Source organism: Astatotilapia calliptera, chromosome 5 (genome assembly GCF_964374335.1).
Source record: "Astatotilapia calliptera chromosome 5, fAstCal68.1, whole genome shotgun sequence".
In the NCBI taxonomy this organism is placed as follows: domain Eukaryota; kingdom Metazoa; phylum Chordata; class Actinopteri; order Cichliformes; family Cichlidae; genus Astatotilapia; species Astatotilapia calliptera.
The window spans coordinates 22,637,817-22,664,687 of record NC_137426.1 but is presented as its reverse complement, the minus strand read 5'-3'; the positions used below and the strand labels follow the sequence as shown (position 1 = coordinate 22,664,687).

General features: G+C 41.2%; 1 protein-coding gene across 1 annotated transcript in view; it reads left to right on the top strand.

Moving 5' to 3' along the window:
* Positions 1 to 26,871, top strand: part of LOC113022588 (low-density lipoprotein receptor-related protein 1) — a 99,615-nt gene that overhangs the window by 25,638 nt on the left and 47,106 nt on the right. The window contains exons 3-10 of the mRNA XM_026168130.2: positions 6,678 to 6,815; positions 11,084 to 11,203; positions 11,781 to 11,909; positions 12,027 to 12,290; positions 22,405 to 22,567; positions 24,085 to 24,307; positions 25,904 to 26,093; positions 26,177 to 26,320. Coding sequence (XP_026023915.2) covers positions 6,678 to 6,815; positions 11,084 to 11,203; positions 11,781 to 11,909; positions 12,027 to 12,290; positions 22,405 to 22,567; positions 24,085 to 24,307; positions 25,904 to 26,093; positions 26,177 to 26,320 — 1,371 coding nt within the window. The remainder of the gene's footprint in view (positions 1 to 6,677; positions 6,816 to 11,083; positions 11,204 to 11,780; positions 11,910 to 12,026; positions 12,291 to 22,404; positions 22,568 to 24,084; positions 24,308 to 25,903; positions 26,094 to 26,176; positions 26,321 to 26,871) is intronic.

Genomic DNA, 26,871 nt, shown 5'->3' with positions numbered 1-26,871 from the left:
GGGTAGGGAAAGAGCGTCTCGTTTGCTGTGCGAGAGAAAGACGTGTTAAACTCCTTTCTGTACTTTTAAAGCTGAAGTAGAGCAAGTGTGTTTTGGATCAATGCCCCCACATATTTAAATTTCACACCACACCAGATTTGTTTGGGTTTTTTTTTTTGCCTGTATCGTTGACTTTTTCTCTCTCATAACCAATACCGGAGTTTGTCCACTCTGTCTAGCTGGTTGGGGTATTCTGATGATGTTGTCCTGTTTGAATCTTTCAATTTAATGCGCTGACAGCACTGTTTGCTTAGTGGTTGCTCTGCCCCGAGGAGCAGTGGTGCTCGTGTGTTTGGAGAAGGCTCAGTTTGTTGTGCTTTCGAGAGCTAGATTTAGCCTTCCTGCTTTGCTTGTCCCCTTGCCAGCCACCCTAGAAGCCCACCCCCCCACAAGAAGGAAGGAAAATGCAGTCTTGATATCTTAGAATGAAAAGAGTGAGCAAAGAGCCAGAGAGCTAAGATCCAACCATTAAACAGCAGGGTGGGGGGAGAGGACACACAGTCAAGCTACATATTACTGAAATAAACTTTTATGATGTAAATTTTTGTAAAAAAAAAAAAAAAAAAAAAGCACAGCTAATACTCAGATGTGGTTGCCTGTACAAAGAAAATTCAGATAGCCTAACTGAAAATTGTCCCACTGTGGTACTTGTGAGTCACCCACAGGTGCGCTTCGAGTGGCAGGTTAATGTGTTGTTTGCCACCTGCGGAGCAAAGTGTTTATAGGATGGCTGTCAGAAAGAGGGGAAAAAACAGCTGTGAAGTGCAGCATTGTTCCCTTTGCCGCTCGGCTGCCTGCCGTTGCTGTGCCTGCTCTTTTGCTGCCCATCATCTTTTTTTTGACAGGGCTGCGTTGAGTAGCCACATCATAATACAGACCCCCCCTCGCTGTCCCCTCTCTGTCCTCTCTTAGCCTTAGCGAAGGCTGTGCTGTTGCTGTGTTAATTTTTGGTGTCCTAGTTGTTTGGGGTTTTGTTTTCCTTTGGCAGGGCAGGCAAGGGGGGTGTGGGGTAGGGGAGGGTCGAGGGTCAGGATCTGGGCGCTTCATCCAAGAATATGTCATGTGGCTCAAGAGCATCACCAGTGAGGGCCCGTGAGGACATGGTCATGAGTTTACATTTACAGTATATGTGACGCCTTTGATTAGATTCTTCTTTTCTGTACAATTTGCTTTTACGTTCTCATTTTTAAATGTCTGAAGTATTTCAAATGTAATAAAAGGCAGTGGGGTAGAATTGGTTTTCTCTGCAGTGAGCCTCATTCTGGCTCGCATAAAACTCCTTTTATCTTTTATTGTAGCACCGGCAGGATCTCGTTATTTGTATTTGTGTTTTTATTGGTGCATTAAGAATCCATTTGACTAGCAATATGGGGGGAAAGTGTGAACTATTCAGTGGAAAACCCTTGCAGCCAAACAGACTTTGGGCTCTGGGACAGCCTAATCCAGACCCAGATCATGACTCCCTCTCAATCAGCTTGTCTCCTTTCTACTGGTGGAGAGGGAATGCAGATGAGGAAGCAGTTTCCAGGATGAATCATTCAGCATTCATCTTGTGAAAGAAAAAAAAAAATCTTAGTTGCAAAATTATGAGAGAGTCCTAAATGACACATACAACATTCTCCTCATAAATCACAAAGCGCCAGCTGCCCTGTCATCACTTTGCTCCTGTGCCCCGTGGCCCTTACCCTTTACTGTTACCCCAGCTCTCCCTCCACGTGGCTGTACCACAGCTCAGGTCAGGCTTCGCACGTGACACTGCTTACAGCACTGTGGCTCAGCCTGTTTTGTAGGGGGTCACAGCCGATTTGTATGATCCAAACAATGGCCTTAGTTCTTTGTTCACCATCCCACTACCATTGCCCCCCTCTGCCCTCATTCCCTTGGACTGGAAAAGTCCATGTGATCTACCTCAGTGTGTAGCGGCTTAGAGACTCCACTGGTACAAGGTGTATGAAATCCTGTATGCCTCAGCCTGCTTTTGATTGGTGCTTAAAGAAGAAAAGCTTTGTTTGGCTCCAGCTGTGACCGCCAGGTGCTTATACTGATTCTGCAGATTAAAAAAGGGGTAAATCATAAAATAGATGGTTACTTCAGCTCTCATATTGCATTGCAGTTTTAAATTTTTAAGGCATATGGAAGAAATGACATCTGTCCTGTATCTGCTGATGCCTCCGTGACGTCTGTAGTGGAGAAACTAGGTCTTGGAACAAATTCTGATTCTCCACAGGAAAAGAATAGTCAAACTCCCCAAACGCAGTTTTTAACCACCGTCAGCATCACAATGCAGGCACTAAGATACTTTTTCTTTTTCGTGGACCCCCGTATTGAGATAGAGAATAGTTGAATCTGTACCCAGTAGCCCTGTGCAGGTCTTTCAGTGAACTAGTGAATGAGCTCTGTACAAAAATAGAGCAGAGGAAACTTCTTAAAGGAAAAAAGGTTCGGGCCTGCTAACTTGGCTCACTCACTGTAGAGGAATGTTGATTAAAAAACCCTGTTTAATTCAAATTAGAAATGCCTTTTCTACCGCGGCACCTTCGCCTGGTGCCAGCTTGAAGAAGAATTGAGCCTTGTGGGTTTCTGGCCACTTCCTGTGGATGAGGTGTTTCACATGGCCTTCTGTGTCTTCTCTCTCTCGCTCTCTCTTTTTATTTCTGTCTGCCTCTCTGTCTCACTCTCTCTCTCTCTGCCTCCGTCACGTTACCTCGCCTTTGGAGGACAAATCATTTTTTATGTGCTGTTTAAAGAAGGAAAGTGAGTAGGCATAACAACGTGGAAGAAAGGCAGAGCCAACAGTTTAACTTTTCACATATACAGAAAAAGCATCTGTAGCATATAGGCAAGCAGTCTGGTTGAAGTCGGTGCGTTAAGCGAGGAACAAAACTTAATTCCTACCACTTGTATATGTCATAACACTAAACACAAGAAAAATTTTTTTTTTCCCATTTTTAGGTTATTGTTTTATTAATGAACGAAACTTAAAGGATCAGTTTGAAACTTCTTTCTTGGCATGAGTTGATGGGAAATTTGATCCCGGTCTCGAGTGTGTTTGTGCTAAATGCAGAGCTGGGACAGAGCTTCGCATGAAGATTTGAAGCAGAGGGAAATTTTTACAGTAGTCAAGCTGTCTCAAAAAATGTCCATCCATCCATCCATTCACTTCCGCTTATCCTTTTCAGGGTCGCGGGGGGCGCTGGAGCCTATCCCAGCTGTCATAGGGCGAGAGGCGGGGTACACCCTGGACAGGTCGCCAGTCTGTCGCAAGGCTAACACACAGGGACAGACAACCATTCGCACTCACATTCATTTGCACATTCACACCTAGTGACAATTTGGGTTATCCAATTAACCTATCCCCACAAGCTGCATGTCTCGAAATATCACTAATCTTAACTGGAAAGTAGTTTAAGCAACTCGGCTGGAGCTTCATTCTGGTATTGATTTTCTCATTTAACTCTTGGAAAGAAGGAAAAAATGCTTTCTAAATGCCAAACTATCCCTTGAGTAGAACCGTCTCACCATCTATCACATTTCAAACACAAGTATGAAATCTAATTAAAGCATTTGTTCTCAGCTATAGCCTAATTCTGCTGCAAACTGGATGTTATTACTGTGATGATAAAAGTTACAAGAGCTGCCGAAAGTTGTGGATTATTGCTTCAAAATATGCTGAAAGGAGTTTGGAGATACCAGCCAAAGTTCTGGGCACACATAGAGGGTTTGTACCGGGGTTATGCTGAGTCATTTAGTCTGTGGGGGGAAAAAAAGTCTGGTCAGAGTTACAAAACAGCAAACTCAATCCCCAAAAAAGGAAAAAGGGGTTCCTTAGCAAAGGGGTTTGTCAGCATATGTTCTTTCTATATCCAGTTAAAGTTTTATGAATTTACTTTTCAAAGGTCAACATGTTTTCCTTCCCAGAAATCCCAAAGTTCTTTCCTTAGCACACACTCACATCGGGACTACATGCCAGAGCTCTGGTGTGATTATTGTTGCTGTTTTGCCTTTTGGAGAGAGCTGTGTGCACACTGCAGATTCAGTGAAGGCAGTCATTTGGCTAGTCCAAGCTAGGATAGTGGTGTGTTTTTATAGTTCCTCCTACTTTTCTTTAGTGGCCATCTTTTGCTGCCTCAGTGGTGCTTTGGATGCTTGCTGTGTCTTTCTGCCAGTTAAGTTGGCAAGCAGGAAAAATGCATGGTCATCCACGATAAAGAAGTACTAGAGGAAAAAACATTAGATTTTTTTAAATGTAATCTTTCCTGTTTGCATTACACAGAGGAGACACTTAATGTTTCACAAAACAACAGCCAGTGTAAGAACAGGATCTTATGTAGCGAGGTTTCCCAACTCTAAAACCTCAGATATTACAACATGCAGCTCTGATTAAATCATCAATTACTCAGCACAGTGACTGGGTCAGGTGTACTCTACAGTGTATCTAGACAAAAGGTATTCTTTAAAGGTTATAAGATATAATAGTACCTATATAGGTTGATTCACTGAAAGCCAGACTATGGATTCTTTATTCTTGTAGATGTTTTGTGTTGAATCCAACAGCAGTGGTACTCTCCACAGACATTTAGGAATGGATAGCTTAACTCAGGAGGTGGCAGAGAAGGATTTTGTGTTCCTTCGGTCTGACAAATGTAGTGCCCGAGGACTTTGTCAGAAAGTCTGTCATCTACTGCTAGAACAAAAGGGCAGTATTTTTGTGAAGACTGATTTTAAAGCATTCCTGCTTTACTGCACGGTTTATAGTCGAGAGAAAATTGATGAAAGAGATAAAGGGACAAGGCTTATGATGAAGATCCAGAGGGTAAGATTATTCTTGGGCTGTGCTGTATGAGCCTCTGTGGCTTGAGACAAAGCTGCTTTCAACAAGTGTTTGCAATGGCACAGCTGAAGGTGTTTTCACAGATGAGGTGATACAGTACAATTTTGGTATCCATCACACTTGTGTTTATTCCTGCCGTGAGTGGTTCGTTCTTATTGGAAACCCAAGCAGAGTGACTTCTCTTATTTAGTTTAACTATGTAGGCACTAAATATACAAGTGATACCAATTATAAATGGAACCAATTAATCTTTCTTTGGGTTATATTCCTATGTTGAATAAACTAAAGTAGATCTATCTATATACGTACAGATTATTCAGTACAAATCATTCATGCAGACAACTAATCAGCCAATCACATTGCACCATCTCAAAGCATTAAGGCATGAATACATGAAAGAAAGAAACGTGATTTGAGTGACTTCGAACACGGCACGATTGTTGATGCCAGATGGGCCGGTCTGAATTATTTCTGCTGTGATTTTACCACACAGCCATCTCTCAGGTGCGTTGCTGATGTCAAAAGACAGAGGAGAATGGCCAGACTGCTTCCAGCTCATAGAAAGCCAATAGTAACTCAAATAATCACTTGTTACAACCAAGATATGCAGAACAGCATCTCTGAATGCACAACAGGTCGAACCCCGAAGCAGCAGAGACATCACTTGGTTCTATTCCTGCCAACTGAGAACAGGAAACTGCGGCTACAATTCACAAGTTTACCCAAACAGTAGAAGATTGGTAAAAATGTCATTTGGTCTCATGAGTCTCAGTTTCTGCTGCGACACTCAGATGGTAGTGTGAAAATTTGGCATATACAACGTAAACTCATGGAGCCATCCTGCCTTGTATAAACATTTGAGGCTGCCAATCTGTTATATTGGTATCGGGGCTATTTTCTTGGCACACTTTGGGTCCCTTAGTAGCAACTGAGCATCATTTAAACACCAAAGCCTACCTGAGGATTGCTGATGATGATGTTCATCAATTTAAGACCACAGTGTATCCATTTTCTGATGCTTGCGTCCAGCGGGATGTGTCACTAAGCTCAAATTATGTCAAATTGATTTCTTGAACATCACAATGAGTTAATTTTGCTCAAATGGCCTCATGATTCACCAGATCTGTTTAGTAGGGCAACATTTAGGATGTGGTGGAACAGGAGACTCTCATCATAGATATGCAAATTTACAGCAACTGCATGAATCTATCATGTCGATACGGACCAAAATCTCAGGAATGTTTCCAACGCTTTGCTAAGTCTATGACTAACCTAAGAAGCCTGAACCAAAAATCCAAATTTTCTGAAAATGGAGCATTTATTGAAGCTTCCGACAAATGTTATATATAAAAAGAAATCATATTTGCTACATCCCAGATTTTGTCTGCAATTTATTGCTATTTATATAAATTAATTCATAGAATATGTATTAGTGGGAACCTTCTGAAAAGTACTGTCAACTTTGAAATTGTTTGGATGAGAGGTTATTAAATTCAGAGTTTAACATTTACAAAGTGTACTTGTACTGCATCTGCATCCATCTGTGGCATTTACTTCCACAAACTGTGACACCAGAAATTTGACTTCCTGTATGCAGAAGGATTTTCAGCCACCACTGGAAATTGGAGCAAACTGCAGCGAGCGCTAAAATTTGGGAACAAAAATTCAAAGAAGGATGTTAGTAAAACACATTGTTACAGAAAAAGGAGAATGAAACCGACATGTGGAAATAGTAAAGACTAAGCTGGCATTAACAACTACAACTTAACATTGTCAGTCAACCGTGTTTGTGTTTGTCTTCCCTCAGGTCCACACAGCACGGTATCACGATGCCCTCCCAATGAATACCAGTGTGGGGGAACAGAGCTGTGCATCCACATGAGCAAACTGTGCAATGGGGTCTCAGACTGCACTGATGGCTGGGATGAAGGACCACACTGCAGAGGTATCACTTAAGCCACATTTTTATACCCCCCCCCCCCAAAAAAAAAAAAAAAAAGTCCCTACACACACAGATGAGGATAAAAACTTAGCTCCCTATGAAAGCTTTTGTCTTTGGAACGCATAAATTATTTCTATTTGCACACAATAACCGAATTACTTCAGAAAAAAAAGAAAGATTACTAAGGTCCGTATTATTAGCCTCCTGAAAAACTGACCTTTTTATGGAAAGCTGAGGGTTATCTTCCAGTTTACACACAGTATAAATAGGTCATTAAGACTTGAGCACTGACCCTGGCAGTTTCTGGTTTTTGTAAAGTGAAATAATGAAAGTGTCCAAAATTAAACTTTTTTTTTTTTTGGATGTTTGGAAAACTATGTTGAAAACTTCTTGTTCTTAACTACATACAATTTTCATAGGGAAGCTCATAATTCTGCCCTCGTCTATGATATGCAATATGGTTGTATAAGACTGTGTAGGTTAATATTACAGGTGTGGATCTGTGTGAAACTAATGGTGTCTGACTGTCTTTTTACTTATTTATTGTACAGTCTTCACCCATGATATGTGCACGCCGTGAAGCACCGCTGACATCGCAGCAACATGTTGATTTACCACATTCATGTTATAACATTGGATTGTGCTGCCATCTGCGTATGTTCCCACCGGTTCTGTGTGCTGTATTTTGCGGCTGTGTGTATTTTTAGAGCTTTAAAGTCTTTATGATTTGAATTAGGGAAGCAGTCATTTTGAAACCAGAAACTGGGAAGTAATTTATGATGACTCCAAGGAATGTGACATTTCTTTTTTAAGAATTTGCTGATTGAGCTCAAAAGAGCTTCAAAAAATAGAATTTAATTGTGCAAAACACTTTTACATTATTGGAGGAAAGGGTAAAGATCTAAAAGGAACTCAACCTGGGGACTTTAACTTAAAGGTCAGCAGAGGAACAGAATTGATGATGGACTATCAATCAGACTGCTTTATGTGGCGCTGGTCAAAAGTCAGCACACATCACAAACCCAGCATCACTCACCTGTCCTCTGGAGTGTCTTTAATAATCGTAGCTGTCAATAATGGTAGAGTTTTACTGCGGAGGACACACACCGAAACCTGCCATTCTCACATCCAGCCTGTACAAAAATCCCACTCCTGCTGGATGAAAATATTTAATTGATATTTCAATATTCGTTTCAAAGCTGTGAGATTTGGCTTCTTAGATTCTGAACTAAATATCTAACCTCGTCGTCTTGCTCACCACCTCGCTCACCTAAGAGTCCGTCTGTCATTCTTTTCCTTTATTCTTTTCTGGGTGTCTCCAATACTCTTAGTTAAAAATGAGCTGGGATTAAATATTTATTGAAGAAACACAGAAAGAGCCACTGGGAGAGGCATCAAATTTTCATGCGCTTTCAGGTTGGCTAGACTTCGTTACGGTGTGTGTGTGTGTGTGTGTGTGTGTGTGTAGGTGTGTGTGTGTGTAGGTGTGTGTGTGTGTGTGTGTGTGTGTGTGTGTGTGTAGGTGTGTGTGTTCACCTCATAATTGTGATGAAACTCTGTCAACATATGGGATGCCCCTGTATCCAGGGGTACCTTCTGCACTATTAAAAAAAAGAAAGAAGAAGAAAGAAATCATTTTGGGGCCTGTGACTTGGGGTTAAAGTTAAACTTAAGGGTTAAAGTTGGAATTGCATCTTTATTTGATGACTTTTTAAGCTTTTTTTTGAGACATCAGGTGTTACATTTAAGAGTCATCTGACTGATTTTAAGGTTGCATTCTGCATTTTATGTAATTCAAAATAAATATTTTGCCGTGTCTGTCACCGTAGGTTGTTTACATTGTTGCCCATGTTGGTTTTCTAAACTAATCTCAGTTGCTCGGCGCTCAGACTTGTTTTGGAAAATTCCGAGCATGTCTGTAATTTCAACTGTGGCTGTCCCAGCAAGTCTCTTGAGAGCAGGAGAAAGACTGCTGTATTCATAGGATTGTCAGCAGGACAGTGGTTATACGGGGGAATTCATCCCTTTCTCATGTAGGGGTCTGGGGTAACATCTTTAAAAATGCACAAACCAAAAAAATCTGCTGATTTGTGTGGTTTCTTCTCTGTTTCCCGCTTAGTGCTTACAGATGAAGTTTATTTTTTATTTAAGAAATTCATTCGGTCAGTAGTTCAGAGGTTTGCACAGCACTGCGACAGACTCGTGGGATTTTGTCTCAGAAATGCGACACTTTGACTGCGCCTCTTCTCTTTCTAGAGGTGTTTTTTTTAGTGTGAAGAGTCTTCCAGTGTTTCTGGGAAAAGTGAATCACTTGTGACTGATAGATCTCAGCTTGGTTTGACATGGCTGTGCGTTTGTTTGACTATGACTCATGTCTAGATTTATATCTCATGGCGTGTTCCCTGCTCTTTTGAAAGCTCTCCTGATGTTATGTTTGTACTCTTTTATCTCAGACGTGTACGTAGCCTTGGAGATGGTCTGTGATAACACTGAGACATTGATTTTGAATGCTAGGTGGGAATATTTGGTTATTTTCTTTTATGTCTCTTCTCTTACTCACTTAGAACTAAAACAATCAAACTTAAGATCACTAGAATATATATGTTATACTTTAGTGATTTGAAGCATTACCTTTGAGTTGACCTGAAGATTAAGAGTTCCAGAGAAATAACTTTAGTGAAATGGGTTACATTTCTCCCAATTTAGAGTTTACTTTGCAGCTACCCCTGTAATCATTAGTATCAGTTCGCCACTTGCACTTGGCACTGCTGTTAAATTTACTTTCTACTTTTGAATTACCCAAGGGTAATGTGACAAACCATAAAGTCCAAACAGCATATAGGCACAGATGCCTCATACCAACAGTAAAGCACAGTAGTGGATGGATGGCGATTTGGGCTTGCTGTGCAGCCACAGGACCTGGGCACATTGAAATCATTGAGTTGGGCATGAACTCCTCTGTGTACCAAAGTATTCTGGAGTCAAATGCTTTGTGAAAGCTTAAACTTCCCCAGAATGGGTCATACAACAAGTCAATGATCTGAAGCACAGCAACATATCTACAACAGAATAGCTGAAAAAGCAAACAATGAAGTTAAAATCTACCCAAAGTCCAGATTTCAACTTGACTGAAATACTGTGGCGGGTCCTTAAACGAATGCCTCCAAACCTCAATGAACTGAAGCAATGGTGGAAAGAAGAATGGCCCAGTATTTCTTCACTATGATGTGAGAAACGGATGAAGTCATATAGGAAACAACTCTTCCAAATTATTGCTGCCAAGCTACTTAAACATGGAGTGTGCTTAGTTTTTCACAGGACTGCACAGAGTCGTGCGAAAACCTTTTTCATATGACTGTATACGTATGTTTGAGTTTTGTCTCTGTAAGTTTAAAACATTTCTCGTCATATTAGGGCGAGGCTGGTACATTAGTTGTTACTAGATGTTCGATACATTCGTTTGACCAAGTCTCATGATTCCTCCGTTGAGCTGAACAGTCAAAGTTTGATCCTGAAAACTCCTTAATGCAACAGCAGAATTATAATGGGAACCATTTGTACCATTTACACAAACACAGTCATATTTTGAATAAACCCCCCTGTATCTATTTTTCTACTGAGAACCACTTGTTGTTGTTGACTCTTTTTTTTTTTTATCTTACTTCCAGTTATTGTTGATTTGATTTATTTTTGAGGGGTTTTTTTGGGTTGTTTTTGTTTTCAGGGACATGTTGAGGCACAGAGCAGCCAAGGAAACTGTAGATCACGTCTCTGTCAGTTCTAGTGTCTTAACTGATGATATAACTGAGCTGACTATAAATTTTTCATGCCCATTATTTATGTTCTTCACAGTCGGGAGGAAGCCACAGAGGGTGAAATTGAACAATTTAGCAATGCACATCAAGATTTTATGCAGTTAAGCACCCTGCTGAGCTCTAAAAAGAAAGCGTACGATAGCAGATTCAGCAGCACCTGTGCCTGATACCTACAGGCATTCTCTAAGCTCTGTGTCTTCTGATAGACAGTACTGAGCGAGATGAACGGAAGCTGAGTGATCACAGTATAATATCTGAGTGTATAGTGATATGTTGAAGGGATTATTGCATAATTATTACAAATCCCTTTCCCCGTTAAAACCACCGAGGAAGCATTTTCAGTGCAGTAGCAATATAAGTAACAGGAGACGAACATGATTAAAAGCTGTCGTTTGTTTTTAGTGTTCATTTATTCATCATTCCTCTCTTCCGTTGCTCTCTTTCCTTTTATTTCAGAGTATATCACCAACTGCTCTCACATGGGCTGTAAGGAACATTGTGCCGTTACTCCGGCAGGGCCTGCTTGTTACTGTAAGACTGGCTATGAGATCAGCCCAGATGGAAAGACATGCAAAGGTGAGTTCCTATAAATTCCGATAGTCAAGTATGGACCGCAAGTGTCTAATCATCGTGTCACGGCAGAAAAACAGTCTGTGATTCATCTTTCTGTCCTATGCGCACATTTTTTTAGTAATAAACATGTTGTTTACAAAGCCAAACCAAAGTTTATTCAGGTTTTATAGAAGCCAAACTGAGTGCGGGTGGGTTGGGTGCTGAGAAACATGTGGAGCATTTCCTGCAAAAGTCTGTCTTGAAAATGTTGCATTTTGGCAGGTTTTTGGAGGACTTACTGGCAATGATGAGCAACACTTGTAAATCCCATTTATATCATGGTTATTTTTGCAACAAACCTGGTGTCTATCTACAAATACTCACACCTTTAAGAAATTAGAAGCCAGTGGGAACATGAAAAACAAATGAGAGATGTATTTGCCAGCTTAAGGAAACTGAAAGTAAATATTAATCAGCATTTTTTCTTAAAATTATACAGTCAAGTTTTTATCCTTTTATGTTGTCCTTTCATTTCTGAGCTGTTGATGCTATTTGGTGTATTTACTGACTAATAACACCATCTGCGGTTTCTTGGATTCAGACTTTGATGAGTGCAGCCTGTACGGGACCTGCAGTCAGAACTGCACTAACACCGAAGGATCCTACACCTGTTCCTGTGTGGAAGGCTACCTGTCTCAGCCAGACAACCGCTCCTGCAAGGCCAAGAATGGCGAGTACAGTCAGGCAGCAGTAGAACTGTAGAGTGAAGCAGGTTGTCTCAGTGCATATTGATGATCTCCTCGCGTTCCTTCTGTTTACTCTTAGTTATGTCCGTCTTTCTTTCCAGTGCCAGTAGAGCGTCTTCCTGTCCTGTTGATCGCCAATTCCCAGAACATAAACGCCACCTTTCTGAGCGGCACCACAGTCAACAATCTGCTGTCTACCAGCACCAAACAAACCACCGCCATGGACTTCCTTTATGCTGAGGAAAAGGTCTGCTGGATCCATGTGGGAGACTCCCCCTCGTCCACAAACCTCAAATGTGCCTTCATCCCCAATCTGAAGAGCTTCACGGACGAGAGAATCATCAATATCTCCTTCAGCCTGCACCGTAAGTACAGCGCAGCATCACAGCTAAACCATTTAATGTTTATAATGTTTTCAAATTACGCTTTAAATGCTTTTCAAATTATTCAATGAGCTACAGAACTTGCTCCAAAAACTCAGCACAGTATTATCTGCATAGTCCAGAGCGTGCACCAGAAAATGGTCTTCTATAGCCTTCTCTCACACTTTACTCACACTTTAATATGGGAATGTATTATTTATGTGTTTGTATTGTAATTCTGTTTCTGACAGCAATTCAACGTAAAAATGTTTTGCTGTAATTGCTCAGTGTAATTAGCTCAGTGAGGCACACTTTACACCACCTGTGGCTACATAGCAATCTGCCAAACCACTTGGGATCTTTTAAGCTTTGGCTTTTCAGTTTTCTTCTGTAGGCCTTTTGCATAGTCAAAAACACAGGCGTGCACTACACTCCAGAAATGATAATTAGACTTTTTCTCTTGGTTTATATGAAGAGGAGGAGGGACGTTTCAGCATTTTTGTAGCTTTGCATAGAAAAGTGCTTCCGTTATACATGCAGGTCTTATTAAAATGAATTGTTGATGTAATGCGTGCATTAGCTGTGACATAGCAGATATCCATTACTACTTACTACTTACTACTTCTCCTGCAGCAAGGTGGACATTGTTATCTGGGAGTGATTTAGGCGTCTTTCTGTGTGATGAACATACACGCATGTTTTTGTCAGATAGACAAATAAACATCCATCCACTTTTTCAGATGGCAGTTTGACAGAGCTTGTCGTACACCTTGGGGCAATTTAATCCGATTAGTACGGTCCCACCAAAGTCAGCCACAGGTTCTCTTAGTTCTGGTCTCAAGCCCAGATAAACGGGAACACTTGTGTCACAAAGTGAACCCGGCATAAAAATTTTTGCCAAATTAAACATGTGACTCATTTGTAAGATTTCCATACCGGATCAGCTGAGGGCCCAGTTAAATTCTTGTCTGGTCCTGTTGGCCAGCAGGGTGCTGGTGGAAACTGCCCGGCAAAGACAAAGAAAGAGGAGAGGAGGAAGGAATGTTCGGGGCAGCGAGAGAGATGTCTGCTAGAAGAAGAAGAAGAAAATGTTTTCAAATGGGGGTTTTTTGGTCATTTTTTTTTAAAGGTTAAAGAACATGAAAGTGTATATCAGAGGGGTAAATAAATACTTAAAACACAATGTAAATAGGGTAACAAAAAAATGTCCGGAAACTGGGCCAAAAGCTGGGCTGAGCTTCTCTTGGCTCTGTGCACAGTCAGTCATAGATATTATGGCAACACATTAGAAGCAGCTGTATTTTTCCATGGCTTAAGTCTCCTTTCAAAAAACACTGTAGAGTCCTTACTTGTGTAAAAATGAAACTAAAAGTCAAAACCTGAGGAGAGTCACTGAATACAGACATGAGAACTTGCATGTTCCTGAGTGTAGACACCCTGCAGGTCAAGCAGTCACACCGTCTTTCTTACCGTCTTTTTCCCCTTTATCGCTCCTTTGCTTCGCACCCTGTTTCTAGTCATACTGTGGCTTGGTTTCGGGCAGCTTGTCTTCAATGAGTCAGAAGAAAACAGAGCGACAAAAACAGAAATCTCATCTTGAGAAAGCCACCTGCGATGCCTCATTACAACATCTTTTGGGAAGTTGGTCGACAGGTGGTTTGTAATCATTCGTAGCTGCAAACATTAATCGGGGGACTTGGCCCTGAATCAGTACAACGCCGAATTTCTCCCTCACTTTGCCGTTCCGTTTATTTTCGGAAAATAAACCGCGTGCTTCTCCCCACAATCTTTTACCGTCACCTTAAGGGAAGGCTAAAATGAAAGCGAGCCTATTTTGCGAGTGCACCAGAGAAAGTCGAAGAAGTACGCGACGTCTCATTTGTACTTTATAATTGCTGAGCGGTGCCAACAGAGCTGTAACTCGATGAAGGAATGAGAAGTATTGAAGAACCGGCTGGGAGAGATGGGAGGGCGTGCAGGACTTTTGATGAGCTTAGCGAGCAGACCTCTGGATATTGGTTCTGATGAGAACTGGAGGGGATCTGACACACTAAGTAGCTCCTTACAGCAGCAGGGGAAATGAGGAGTTTTAAAATTCAACAGAAGGAAGATAATGTGCTCACGAAGGTCGTGACAAAATCGAATCGGTTTATGGGAAATAGGGGAACGCCCTCAGTCCGCTGACTGAATTTGAGCGGAAAATGAGAAAGAGGGTGCACATTAAAGACAGTCTTCCTTGTGTGAACTTTCACATATTTTCACTTTACTTTTGATTTCGGGACTTCAAGCAGCCCTATTGAATAATGTAGCATGTAGATTTGTTCTTCTCCTTTTCCTCCCCTCACATCTGCTTGGAGTGCAACCACTTGTCTCTCACTCTCTCCACATTCCTTTTCCATGTGACTAAAAGAATGAAGTAACATGACAGAAATGACTTGCTCAGCGCCGACCGTCATAGAAAGTTTAGAAGCAGAATAGTGACAGAGAGGCGAGCTCTGGTTTCCACATGCACACACAATGTGGTGCAGCTGTCTTTTGGAAATGTGCTAGTTGTAAACCAGATGATACTAGACAAGCTTAGAGCAGGAAAAATGGGGGATTTTATCATCAGAGTAGAAAAAACTAAATAAAAAAGCATTTCTCTGTGTGTGTTCGCTATTGCTACATTCGTCATGAGCTCATTACTGCACATCAGTACATCATAACGCCCATCTCAAAATTACAGAAAGTGCCACATCATTACAGAGCTTGCCTTTAAGGATACAGTATTTGAGAGTAGTAATAATAATAATTATGATCAAAGTCATTCAAAAACAAGAATTATCACAGTTGCTATAATTGTGCAGCTGTAACCAGAACCTTACAACCGACTTGCCAATTTAAGAACCAGAAGCATTTTTTATTTATTTATTTATTTTTCCATAAAGGAAATTCCATCAGCCTCAGCTGGTTTCCTCACGCCTGTCCTCCACGCACATGCACGCCCACACACACTGCAGTGTTCGTTTGTAGGCACAGACACATGTGTGCGCACCCACGCACTGACAAGATGGAGCACTGGCTGCATTGAAGAGCAAGGACAGGATGTGCATGACAGATGATGCAGGATTAGAGATGCTGTAAATGTGGAAGCAATCGAAGGGCGCTGCTTTTTCTGTATCCTTGTCACCGTATTGTGGTTTCTGTGTCATTGTTGTTGATGGAAAATGCATTTCGGTTGCTAATGAGGCAAATCAAAATATGCTGAATTAAAGCAAGCGTATCCGAGGCACAAAAGGGTTGCTGGGTATGAGCTACATAATATGGAAAGATGTGTAGATCTTTATGCTATAATGACTTTAAAAACAAACATTTATGGCTGTGTACTTTGAGCCGTGTAAAGAATAAACAGTACAAACGGGCAAGAGTTTTTGTCATCCGTTCCACATGATGATTTGAAGGGACTGCCCATCAGACTTCATCTTTTGTACAGGCTGGAAGGAGGAAGGAGCAGATTTACACTTACAGTTAACGTCAAAGGAGCCAGCAGGCTCCAGTAACAGGGATTTACATAGGAAATGACGCACATGTGATCAGAGTGACTCATGACCTCACTATTTCACAGATGAGTTGTCCAGATGTGTCTCCACCCGCGAACACTGTCACTCTCTTTAGCTACATTGCCTTTTTTATTTTTTTTATTTTTATTTTTTGTACTCTCAAATTTCTGAAATAAACAAATTTAAAATCAGGCAAACTTTTAATGGGATGACAGAACAAGTCTATAGCCATGATGCAGCACGTTTAAAGTGTGCTATAATAATTAGCATTCCTATACACAAAGCACAAACTAAAGCATATAACAAATATGCATATTGATAATCATACTACTTCAAAAGTACTACAAAGTAATGCTGCTACTGCTTCACCCTGCTTCACCCACAAACATCTGCCTCCTGCTCAGCTTGAGGAAAAATCATGGGATTTTGCAGTGTAGGATCCATCTTTCTGGCACATTAATGTCCGCACTAAATTTCATGGCGTTAATCCCTGTTACTGGAGCCTTCCAAATAAGATTTACATTTTTAGAACCTTTGTTCCTGTTTGATGTACGATGATGGAGGTCAGAGGATTGTTTAAAAAGGAAAGTTGCAAAAATACCTCCTTAACATTTGATGATTTTTTTCCCCCGTTTATCTCAGCACTTTCTTATTTAATAAACTGTATGTTGTTCTGCACCATTTATTCTACACCGTGGTTCTGCAGAAAACAACTATCCTTTTAATATACAGGCCGAAAAAACACTCAGAAAGCTGAGTAAACTTTACTGTGAGCAAAATGTTAATAAAAGGAGCTGCCAAAAAAGATGACAAACAAAAAAACCCTAAAAGCTAACTAAACTAACAAAGCTGAATTAAGGCTTAAATAGAAATCACAGAGAAGCTGAGAGCATGAGCTATAGAACACTTTTCCTTGACCTCAATGGGAAATGTCACAAGGTGAAGGAAAGGTGTGTAGGAGACGTGATAAGGCTAAGTCTACTCAGCCTAGGTTCCTTAACAGCACGATGTCAGATATCTGCTGTGTCGAAACTACAACATCCAGTAGATGGACTACAACATGCACGCCTTACCTGACCCTTTTGTTTTGCTTCTGTCCGGTAAAGGATCTACTACGAGCCATCTGAATGTTTCAATATGTAACTACCAAGAAGCAGCGGCGTGGCATTCAGAGATCAGCTGCGCGTTTATCAGCCTGTTCAAAATTCAAACCATATCAATAGGTTACGGCACGAAATGGAAAATGCATTTATAATTAACATGCAGGTGATCTGCGCAACTTTGTCAATTATCTATGAATGGTGGGATGGCATTATCCTCTTTCATGAAGGATGGTCCAGTGTATCCTCTGCTAAAGGATGTAATAAAGGAAGCACAGACAGAAGCACCTTTCCTTAGTATTTATTTACAGTTCCTCTTATTATGACTGCGACACAGATACTTCCACGTCTACTCTCTCAGTTAGAAACCTTTCTAAAGGAAACTGACTTGACAAAACTTGTGGTACACACAAGCTCTGTCAAGGAGACATGGTAACATGAAAAACAAATACCAAACATATTTCCCTTTTTTAGGGAACACAGAAAGACGTGACAGAGGGAAGGACAGACGGAAACAACAAGGACACTAAGCAAGCAAATATGAAACTGAAGCGAAATACAAATCAAGTATCCAGAGCTAACGCTGGAGCAGCAGGACAGTCTAAACTGGTACCCAAGAGCTCAAATGAAATCAAACAGAGATAAGTTTACATTTACTAAAAATCAGCCTTTGATGCTTCATGCTATGCACAGGAGGGCTGATCCCGGAGCTGCCAGTAAGCCCCCCTCATCTCAGCTTGTACTCTAAGAGCCAAAGTACCTGCTACCCTTGCACAACCAGCTACAGTACGCTGCTTAGGACAGACACTGGCCTGAAATCTCCTTAAAGGGTCATGTGCTGTTAAAAGGCAAGCCAGTCAGCACATTTTTAAGTCTTTCCATTCAACACTTGGTCAGCTTTAAGTTTCCCTCGCTCCCTTTCTGCTCCTTTACCCGCCTCACTCATTTTAGTTTGCACATTTTTTCTTATTTAACACGGGGACTGGGTTGTGCAGTATGAGGGACTGGTGTTAAAGCTTCAAACATTTCAAATTGACAGCCATGAAGTCTCAAAGCCATATCCGCCGCTTTAAACGCGATGATACTTATAGAAGCACGCTAATGCGTCCTTCTGTTAGCGGCGTAGTACAATGCTGGGCCCCGTGACCGCCCTACTACGTGCGCAGTTGCTTGTGTAAAACGTTGTTGAGCTCCTAGAAATAAATTTTAACTCCATTAGCTAGTCATGCACTTGTTTTTCTTAGACCAATGGGGAGCAGCCTACGAACAAGAAAACACGAAGAAAATGAGTTGTTTAGAGAAAGGAAGGCTAAATGAATAAGGCAGCTGTTTCTGTTTTTTCAATTATACGGTGCTGTTTTTTATAGCATAGTTTCAGACAGACAGAGCTGCAGTTAATGAATCCAGACTGTTTTCCCACCTCTGGGGAACAGACAAAGGGGAGGAATGGGGGATGATGCATGGAGGAGGAGAGAGAGGAGAATGGGAGGAGATAGAAAAGTCTGTGGCTTTGCTGAGGCCATTTCTGCTCAGCAGAGGTGTAGGAAAACCTTTTTTTTTCATGGTTTTCAGTAATCTTGCACAATCTCCTCTTTTCTCCCTCAGTTGTTTACCCAGGGTTTAATCTGGGAATCGGTGTTGTGAGGCAGCTGGAAGCATTTAAACAGAGAACTCTGTGTTAAAAATTAAGAGCACCTTTGGGACTTACGGCCGCTGATTCCATAAACCTCAGAAATGCTGCTGCACAATTGCCAAGTTTCCCTAGTGGAAATCAGATCTCTCCCTCGCCATCTTTCTTCTCTTCTCACTTTTTTTTTGTCTTTCTCTTTCTCTGTACTGCTGCATTTTTCTTTTATCCCTTTTCCACTTTTGTTCAGGCTCAAAATATTTGAAGGTGGTCCGTTTGCCTTCCTTTTGTTTTTTTAAGCTCTTCACAAAAAATGTGAGTTATGTTTTTTTTAAACAAGAGTTTAAACAGATTTATTGGTTCATTGCTGGTGAATTTTCACTATGGGCACTTTTACTGCATTCTTATACTAAGGAATCTGCTCCATCATTTCCCGAACCCAAACGTTTCTTTCCTGGTTGAAAAAAATTGATCCTCAGGTTTCCCCTAAAGTCAGCACGGGGACCTGATCACTCTGGTAAACATACTGCCATGTTACACCACCACCCAAACCTCCGAGCGCTGCGTGGCCAAGGACCCCTACAGTATGACTTTAGCCCTACATATGAAGTGTTTGCGTAGAGTGTGTTAGGATAGTTCTGTGGAGAGCTGAGCCAAAGCAGCTGTGAAAATACAGGCTTTGTGATATGTGAAGCCTGCCTCACCAGGATTTCTCTTACTTTCTCCCTAGTATATGCATAGTTTGTATCTGCCATGCCAAAATGAATATTTACAGGTACGTTTGCTGGTGCTGGAAGAAGTATTCAGCTGTTTTGCATAAGTAAAGGTAAAAAAGTAGCAAAGGGTTATGTTCACAGCTTGTTTCTGTGGCATCTCAAGAGACTAAGAGCAAAGAAAAATAAATTTATGTTGGTCGGTTGCATGAAGATGGCTGATTTCATAGTCAGTCTTCTGTCATATGTTCCCCCTGCACAGACTGCATAATATTTGGCCTCCATGGAGCCTGACTTTCAGATTTTTGAAAGTGATGAGCAATAGGTCTCCAGGCTTTCAAGATGTCTTTGACAGAGAATCACAAACTAGTATTTCTGCACCAACAAGTAGATTCCCAAATTTGTAGAAGACTTGGCACATTTCGACATGCAGTCCAGTATGTCCTAAAAAAGGATCTGAGGAAAGTGGACAAGTAGAGGACAAAAAAAGAAAAGTGTAGGGGCTTAAGAAAAACTATCTACATAATATGAGGAGTAACTTAGTCATTAGGAAACAGACACCTGACACAGGACCTGAGAGATTGCAATTTCTTTAAGTATTTTTTAGGAATAGTTCTCCAGGTTTCTTAAAGGACATTCAAAGCTCTTCTTTGGATGCCGGCTGCCTTTTCTGTTCTGTTCTCTATCAAGATGATCCCACATTGCTTTGATATTGAGGTCTGAGCCCTGGGGAGGCCTATGACCCGTGGCTGATAGTGATCTATTGTGTTTGGAATCATTTCTTGCTAATCGGATGTTTTCCTTTTTCCACATTGACAATTCCATTGATTTTGACAAGATTCCTAACACCACAGGTTGAAATCCAGACCTAAACCATGACAGAGCCTGCAAAATGTTTTACAGATGGCTTTAGACACTCAGTGTTGCACCTCTCTGCTGAACCCATCTTTAAATATAGATTCATCACTCCATAAGAACTGTTGCCGTTGATTTTTCAGCCCAGTTTTTTGTGCAATTTGGACAACTTTTCAGCCTTTTTGCTCATTTTCCTTTCCTTAGGAATGGCCTTTTCACAGCCATCCTTCCACTGAGAGCATTTCTAATTAGGCTTTGGCAAACAGTAGATGGATCAACTAGATTTTATTTTGGCTGCTTGTTTGTGTCATTGTTACAATTTTTTCTTTTTTGCTGTCTTTAATATATTTTTATGTCTGTGAAGACTTTTGAACCTTTTGCGTTATACAGATAAAATTCACTTGACTAACGCCAACAAACTCAGTTACTAAACTGCTTCCGCAAACACAGATAACTGCTAATTAGTGCTGCGTAACATCCAAATAAAATACTGTAATTTCCCTCAACAAAAATGAAGCACAGACTTTGCAGATTGGCTGTTAGCACAATTACCCACACAGCAAGCCTTATCATTTGTCAGGTAATTGCATAAAGACACCAGCACAAACAGAGAAGTCCAGTTCAGTGACTTGAGTAAGCAGCCTAGCAGTCATTTAGGGGCAAGTTCAGCCTGTGTCGACGCCCACCTGTCATAAAGCATCCCCACGTCTAATAATGCTTAACTTTAAGGCTTAATTTAATCCAAACAGGTATGTAACCAATAAAACCCCTATGTAATAAAGGTGAAAATCAGACAAAGCAAAGAAATGTAATGTGAGAATATTTTAGAACTGTGTAATGCCATCTGGCACTGGTGATGTCATTTCCTGCAAGATGTTTGCAGTAATGACCAGGGAGTTCCGATGCAGGACTGAGGTTCTGGCTACAGCTTCCTCCGAATGTCCAAATGTCAACACACAGACACACACACGCACACATACCTGCCTTACTTTGAGTATGACTTAAGAGCTTGCTGTAAACTTGGCATGAATCAAATATAAACACCAGAAAAATTAAACACACATGGTGATGAGAAGCACTTTACTGTGAGGAAAAAGTATTTGTTAAGCCACATCTTTTAAAACAGTATTGGAAATCGACTTTATTCATTTACCAGCAGTTCAAAAGGAAAGAGACTAATCATGTTTTACAACTTTATATGATGTATACTTTGTTAAAAGTATAGAATTAACAGTAAAAAAGTTACAGCACTCATATGAAAAGGAGTATAGTCTGCAATATATAAAATATATTATTGGATTATTCCTTACTTAATTATTTCTGGTCTGAGCTTTGAGCTTTTTTCCAACCTGCCAGATAAATGAAGGTATTTGAAAAATATATCCATTTCAGCATTAAGAGTACGTATAAAAATGCAAAATATAAAGAACTTATGCGTAATTCTCTTGCCCTTGTGCTTCACCAATGCACTGTACTTAAATTGGTAACAGTGAGAGTAACAGGTAGTGATAATTCCAGGCCTTTAATATCCTCCCATCTCCATTCATCTTCAACAAAAGCTTTCTGTCTTTGATTGTTGGCTCTGACTCATTGCGGCCGTGCTGCTGTTTGATGAAGAAGGGGGTCTGTTAATGTAACGTTTCTTTTTACTCTATTTTCTCCTTCCTCAGACCCCTCCCCTCTTCACCGCATTCGGCACAGTTTTGATAGGGGAAGGGACGTTACAGTCTTTATGTCGGTCTGAATTTGAGCTTCGGTAGGCTTTAAATGTTCCATAAACTTTGCGTGTGGTGCTGTGCTGTGCGCTGTACGTGTTTGATTTTTGTCCCGTATGTGGGGAGTGGAGCCTGGGGAAAATAAACCCAGTGAAAAACCACACAGAGCCGTCAGCTCTGAGGTACCACTATGGCAACATCACATAACCCGAAGCAACAAACAGGCTCTCTCATATTTTGCTGAAGTGATTTTAAGTGACAGACACAGTACTTAGACTCTGGCTAATTGGCGTTAGCTGTCGTCTTGTTTGTCAGTCAGGGAAAGCGATCCGAATGCGAACCTGACGTCCTGGACTGTGTGCGAATGTGTGCATGAGAGAGAGTGTCTGCAGCACACTGCTGCAGACGAGCCAAACCTCTTACCCATCTCCTAGAAATAAAAACAACATCATCGCACGCCACAAGTTCCATACTAGTCACTGAATCATTACAAGTACAGTTTTTGCTTCACCTTGCTCCCTCTGTGTCCCATCTTCTCCCCCAACCCACTTCCAACTTTTCTATCCAGATGTGGAGCAGATGGCCATTGACTGGCTGACCGGAAACTTCTACTTTGTGGACGACGTGGATGACAGGATCTTCGTGTGTGACAAGAATGGGCAGACATGTGTTACCCTCCTGGATCAGGAGCTGTACAACCCCAAAGGCATCGCTCTGGACCCCACCATGGGGTGAGTGTGGTCACTTTCTTAAAGTACGGAGGGAAGGACATCACACAAACTTTGTCCAGCAACTGCATTGTGTCATCCATCGCTGTTATTCAACTTTAAAATATGTGGAAATAGAGGGAAAAAAACAGGATAAATTGGATGTTTGGAAGCTGGAGTAATTGAGCGCAGATGTTGGCGGTATGCTGACTGTATAAGGTTTTGAGAGGAAAAGCATGTTTTTGTTTTCGGCTCTTTTGTTTATGACCAAACTTTCCAGCTGAATTCCTGAAAGTGCGTCTGTCTCTGCGGCGCGTGGTCGTGATTCTGAGAGATCGTTCTTCGGAGAAAACTGCGCGAATGCAAGAATGTGCGTTCGCGTGCACGTATTTGCTTGTAGTTTTCCTCCCACACGGCTTTCTCTGCTGTAATTGGTTCGTTCAGGAACAGGTAGAGCTGCTGGAGCTGGCTTTTCTTTTGGTAATCGGCAGTGTCATTAGAGGGAGAAAACAGCAATAACAAACACTGGCACAGCAAAAAAAGTCTTAGTTGTGCTTTTAATCTGCAGGCTGATTTACTTTGAGTGACATACAAGTAAAAGACAAAATTTTATAAATAAATAAATAACATCGTTCTATTTTTCCTGCCTTCATCTACTCATTAACAGTTGCTCCGTTTCTCTGTTATGAAAGGATTTTGAGAGGTCTACTTTAGAGAAGGACTCACAGCTCGCTTGTGTAACACATGTTTTTCACAGTAGACGCTGTTTGTTAACACGTTTACAGAGACTGTGAGCAGGATTTGATGATTTGATGTCATAAACAAGTTATTTTATTTTATTTTTTTATATTTCTGCTCTGGCAACAATGAAAACTTATGGTCTAAAAAACTGGTTTTGGAAGGAAAAAATGTTATCAGATCTCAAATATCCATCAAAAAGCCCAAAATAAAGTTTTCAGTATTTTTTCCAACCAGAAGTTAAAGTCTGTCAATCAGCAGCATCTCTGGGAGCGGGCTATAAGGTGCTCCCGACACCTCCTGAAATATGTTTGGTCTCCCTGGCACCCCCCACCCTACTCCCACCCAAAAAGCCACTGGACTAGAGTGCTGTTAATCTTACAGTACCCAACAGTAATAGGTGAGAGCACAGATAGGACCAGTAGGAATGTAACCGAGTACATTTACTCAACTACTTTCTCAGGCTTTATGTACTTGTAGTTCATTTACAGGTGACGTCTTGCTTGTAAATGAGACATCTAGTCTGTGTGGGATTACCTGTATAAATAAAGGTTATAATAGGCTATACTTTTTAGTTACTGAAAAAGTCAGAATACTTTTTCTATTTTAAAAAGTATCTATTACAAGATTATGTTTACATATTAAATCGGCAATATGACACAGGGCTGCATATAGCCTTGAAAACTGTGCTTTGCAGACCAATTTGCATCTTTGGTGCCCCCTGTGCCCCCCTTGTACTCCATTTAGAAAAATCATGAAAACACCCCTGCTATCAGTCCATTTCTTCTCACTTCTTTCTATAGGAAGGTGTTCTTCACAGACTACGGACAGATCCCCAAGGTGGAGCGCTGTGACATGGATGGCCAGAACCGCACCAAGTTGGTGGACAGTAAGATCGTCTTCCCCCACGGCATCACGCTGGACCTTGTCAGCAGGCTGGTGTACTGGGCTGATGCCTATCTAGACTATATTGAGGTGGTGGACTATGAAGGCAAGAACCGGCACACCATCATTCAGGGACTGCTGGTAAGAAAATAATCTCATTATTATCTCTCTTTAGCTGTAAGAAATTCCCCATAACGCCGTCTAACATGCTCTGGAGCTCTATACACGATACGTTACCCCAGTGTGCGCCTTTAATGCGTTTTTAGCCAGTGAGTGATTAGCAGGGAGAAGATGGTGGACATTTGGCTTTTCATTAAATAAGCTGATTAATCGTGTCCAATATTGAGGCTGTTGATGTTGCTGCGCTGTTGAAGCACATTGGCTCTTAAACCTGTTACCATGGCTTTTACTGTGATCTGTGGGGGAAGTAACAGCTTTCATTTACTCACTGAACCTAAGGGCACAGACATGCACACACACACACACACACACACGCACATAAACTGCCACCTCTTGTAATATATGTGTGTGTGCGCACCTGTGATAGACCATTAGTACATGCACATCCTTCACTTACAGGATAAAAAGAACCGTGGTTATGGATGGTGCTGAGTCAGGGCTGTTTTACCAAGTCGGTGTATGTGTTTGCTGAGACTTAGCACACACTCTCTTAAAGGTGCAAGCTGCGTAAAAAGTAACGTTCAGATCACACACTCTGGCCAACACAATCCGTCAGTCTGGTTTGTGTTGTCTACATGTGGAAGCTAAGGTGACCTAATGCACTATTGTTAATTGTTGCCTGAATCCAGATTATGATAGGAAGCAGTATGTAAATGTAATCTTTAAGGTAGTCTGTGTTTATCAGCGATATCCACAATGACAGGCCTCAGTTCCATGTCAGATTTCGTGTTGTTCCGGTGTTTTTGTATTTCCTGCTGACTTTGTCAGCTAAAGGCAAGTGCTGTGTGAGCAATCATCATGTTTGAGAGCTCTGGACTATTTTCGGTCTCGGTCACACTTTGCACCATGCTGACCACGGGAAATTCTACTTTTTGGACAAGTGGCTTTTTAAAATTGTATATTGGGGCACCTCAAACAGCTTGACCACTGTTCTACACATGTGCGCATGGTTTATTAAACTAAAGGTGACATAGCAACACAGCATTTGTTTAATGGTAAAAGAGTTTTTTAAAAATCTAACCATCGGAAATGTCACCAAGAAGATCACAAAGAGGAGAGAACTGTTTTGTTTTGGTGGTAAGTTGCCATGGAATGAGGAAAATAATAGCTACCAAATTGTCCCCATACAGAGAAAATAAAAGACTCGCTCAAGGAAAATGTCACAAAGCAAGGAGTGACAGATCCATTGTTGTATATTGGCGATGCAGGGGAGTGCACTACTAAAAAAACAGCTCTTGGATTGCATTTATTTGTTCAAATTTATGAAAGTTAAACCCCTTTTTATGAGGTTACACACAAAGGCAAGACTAAAGTGTTTCTGCGTAGACGTCACGAGGGCTTAGATGATTTTTTACAGTCTCTGCAGACTAATAAAGCGCTTGTAGGTTTATTTTTTTGTAAAGACTGTTAGTCAGAGAGACTTTGTTTATGGAAAACTTATTTTGTATGAGTATTTGTACATGTAAGTTTAACAACAAGAGACGAAACACATGAAATACTGAAAAAAATAAAGCGTTTTTTGTGCTTTCCTCTCCCTCTGATTTGTGTTGTTTTTAGATTGAGCATCTGTATGGGCTGACTGTATTTGAAAACTATCTCTACGCCACCAACTCAGACAACGCTAACATGCAGCCCAAGACCAGTGTGATCAGGGTGAACCGCTTCAACAGCACAGACTACCAGGTGGTGACCAGGGTGGACAAGGGAGGAGCTCTGCACGTCTACCACCAGAGACGGCAGCCCCCAGGTAGACATGCCCGCACATATACATCATTCCTAGGTGGATATTTTATTATGAGACTCATTTTTTCCCTCTTTCTTGGTTTCTAGTGCGCAGCCACGCATGCGAGGAGGACCAGTTTGGGAAGGCTGGAGGTTGCTCCGACATCTGTCTGTTGGGGAATGGCCAAAAGACGCGGACTTGCCGCTGTCGCTCTGGATTTAGCTTGGGTAGCGATGGCAAATCTTGCAAAAGTGAGTGGGAATGAACGGTGACTGTACTCCAGCGATTGTAAATCAACACATCCATCAAAAGTTATCTGCGTGTCAAACATTCACTGTAGCAGTATTCCCAGACGAGGGTGGGCTCCTGAATTTCCCAGTGGGTGTATGGGGGGCATAGCTCAAGTAATATGAAATTTTACTAAGAAAGAAACAAGTTTGTTGAATTGTGTCGTGCATAAGATTGTTACATGTAGAAATGCCATTTTTTTAAGAATTTGGACGGTCTTTTTAGACTTTCTACATGTGCCCTATGAGAAGGTATTATAAAGGCCTTTCTATGAGAAGAGCTGCTTTAAGTGTATTTTGGTCTCAACTGTTGCCTTGGCTCGGATCCATGTAGATTCAGTTTGAAGTCACCAGATTAACAGATGTCTCGAGCAGTTGCTGTCTGTCTGTGTTCATTCTCCTGTAGATTTAATCCTGCTATCTCACTGTTTGAGTTTAAGCACAACTCTCTCCCTCTACCTCAGTGACTCTATATCAAATGATCTGCGAACCAAGTTGTACAAGTCATTTATCGA